Source organism: Gadus macrocephalus, chromosome 8, assembly GCF_031168955.1.
Source record: "Gadus macrocephalus chromosome 8, ASM3116895v1".
In the NCBI taxonomy this organism is placed as follows: domain Eukaryota; kingdom Metazoa; phylum Chordata; class Actinopteri; order Gadiformes; family Gadidae; genus Gadus; species Gadus macrocephalus.
In genome coordinates, this window is record NC_082389.1 from 4,973,929 (window position 1) to 4,976,040 (window position 2,112).

The 2,112-nt window shown below is 48.1% G+C and overlaps 1 protein-coding gene across 1 annotated transcript; it reads left to right on the forward strand.

The window, feature by feature from the left end:
- The first annotated feature begins 315 nt into the window (after positions 1-315).
- On the forward strand, positions 316-1,836 carry LOC132462624 (forkhead box protein Q1-like). Its single transcript, XM_060058251.1, has one exon. It carries the CDS (start codon positions 579-581, stop codon positions 1,389-1,391), a length of 813 nt encoding a protein of 270 aa, XP_059914234.1. The 5' UTR covers positions 316-578; the 3' UTR covers positions 1,392-1,836.
- Positions 1,837-2,112: the final 276 nt, after the last annotated feature.

The following is a 2,112-nucleotide window of genomic DNA, read 5'->3' on the forward strand; positions in this document are numbered from 1 at the left end:
TAATATGAATCTTTCCCTATTTATTTGAGTGTGTATATTAGTCTAAAGAAACAGCTGGACTGTGCAAAACGCGACGCATCGTAACAGTGTTAAGGCTGACAGTCCTCCCGAATAAAAAAGACTCAGTACGCCACCTGGTTGTCTCAGGTAAAACAGTCCTTGGATCAAATGGCATTACCCAACCTGTTAGTGTACAGGTCGGGTGAGGGGGAGGGGCCGAGCCAGACTAATACTTAGCATGCTGCGTGTCACCTGTGCATTAAACACAAAGTATGTAATTCGTGGAAACTATGAGGAGGCTGCTGAGGAATCTTAATTCAGAGGTGATAGCCCCGCCCATTGGAGGCCGGCCCAGAGGTGAGGTTGCTATAAACAGCTTTCGAGGTAAGCTGAAGGTGAGACTGGCTTTGGATTGCCCGTGGACTGTAACTGTTTCTATTGGGAATACACACACTCACGCACAGACACGCAGATACTGCCGTGCGTAATAGGTGAACGCCGTACAACACTTCCACTTCCAAGAAGGGACATGCTATTTTAGATCCGCGCAATAGAAACAGAACCACTGTCAAAAAAACATGAAGTTTGAAGTGTTCTGCGGGAGCCACAATCATCACAGGAAACCGCTGGACCCGAGCGGGGACGTAGAGGACAAAGTGCGCTCTCCTCTTTATGGCGAGGAGGAGCTGGGGTCGGACGGGGACTACGTGTCGCGGAGCCCCCCACCTGCCACGGACGGCAAGGGGAAGCCCTACATACGGAGACCCAAGCCTCCGTACTCTTACATCGCCCTGATCGCCATGGCCATCCGGGAGTCCTGCTCGGGACGGCTGACCCTGTCCGAGATCAACGACTACCTGATGCAGAAGTTTCCGTTTTTCCGGGGCAGTTACACGGGTTGGAGGAACTCGGTGCGACACAACCTGTCCCTCAACGACTGCTTTCTGAAGGTGCTCCGGGACCCGTCCAGACCCTGGGGCAAGGACAACTACTGGATGCTCAATCCGCACAGTGAATACACGTTCGCCGACGGCGTGTTTCGTCGCCGGAGGAAACGCATCGTGAAGAAGATGAACGAGGAGGGAGCGGACCTCTGCGTACCGGGAGAGCGCACGGGAGAGCGCACCGTGGAACCGGGGATGTCCGACACCAAAGTGGGATCCTATACCAAATTCACGAGTTCCTTCGCCATAGACAGTATCCTCAGCACGCCGTTCAAGCAGGAGAAATTCAGAGACAGTTTGATAGTGTCCCCGGGTCTGATGTGGCCGTGCTACACGGGCTTCCCCGCACCCCAGCCCAGTCATCCGGCGCGCTTCGCCCCGCATCTCAAGTCAGCGCTCCAGATGGACTCCATATCTGCGCATGCGCTTCCCTCTTACGCGCGATAGCGCGTAAAGGAATCGGAGAGACTGAATTTCGGGTCGGATAATGACGTTATGTCCGTGAAAGCGTCATCGGTCAGAGCACCTGCTGCTGAAAAAATTACGTCATAACGTGTTGATGATGAAGATGGACCGTTATGGGGGAGAGCGGAACTGACTTGTTTCAACGTTGCACTTTTTAACAGCGTTTATCAGCATTGTTCTTTGAACGCTGATATGTTTATTGTTTCGGTTTTTTATTCAGGGTAAAGGTGGCCCACTCTGACAAAGAGCACAAGGTCGTTGGTTCCTCGTTCATTTCTGAATCCAACCCCCATTGTAAGCTCGATAGTATATAACGCTATAGTATGTCCATTCAACGTCCAGAAAATTACATTTTGCAGTTGGTCTTTGACTTATTTCCACATGTATATTCTGTCCTTAATTTAATAAAAACATGCTTTAATGACGATCTGTAGTTTCAGTGATTATTGATGAAAGGGATTGAGCTGAATCTGAGAACCATTTTTATTTTATTGCAATCAATCAATATTGCTCATGTGATGACGATGATAATTATTATGATGATGATCAATATTGGGCATATAATTAACATTTTTATTAAGCTTACGTTTCAATATTATTCTTCGTTGTATTATAAGGATATTTGTATTATTCTCAGGTTCATAGGCCTACACAATTAATTGTATTAAATAGTTTCGTTTGGTTTACACTCAAATTATTCTGG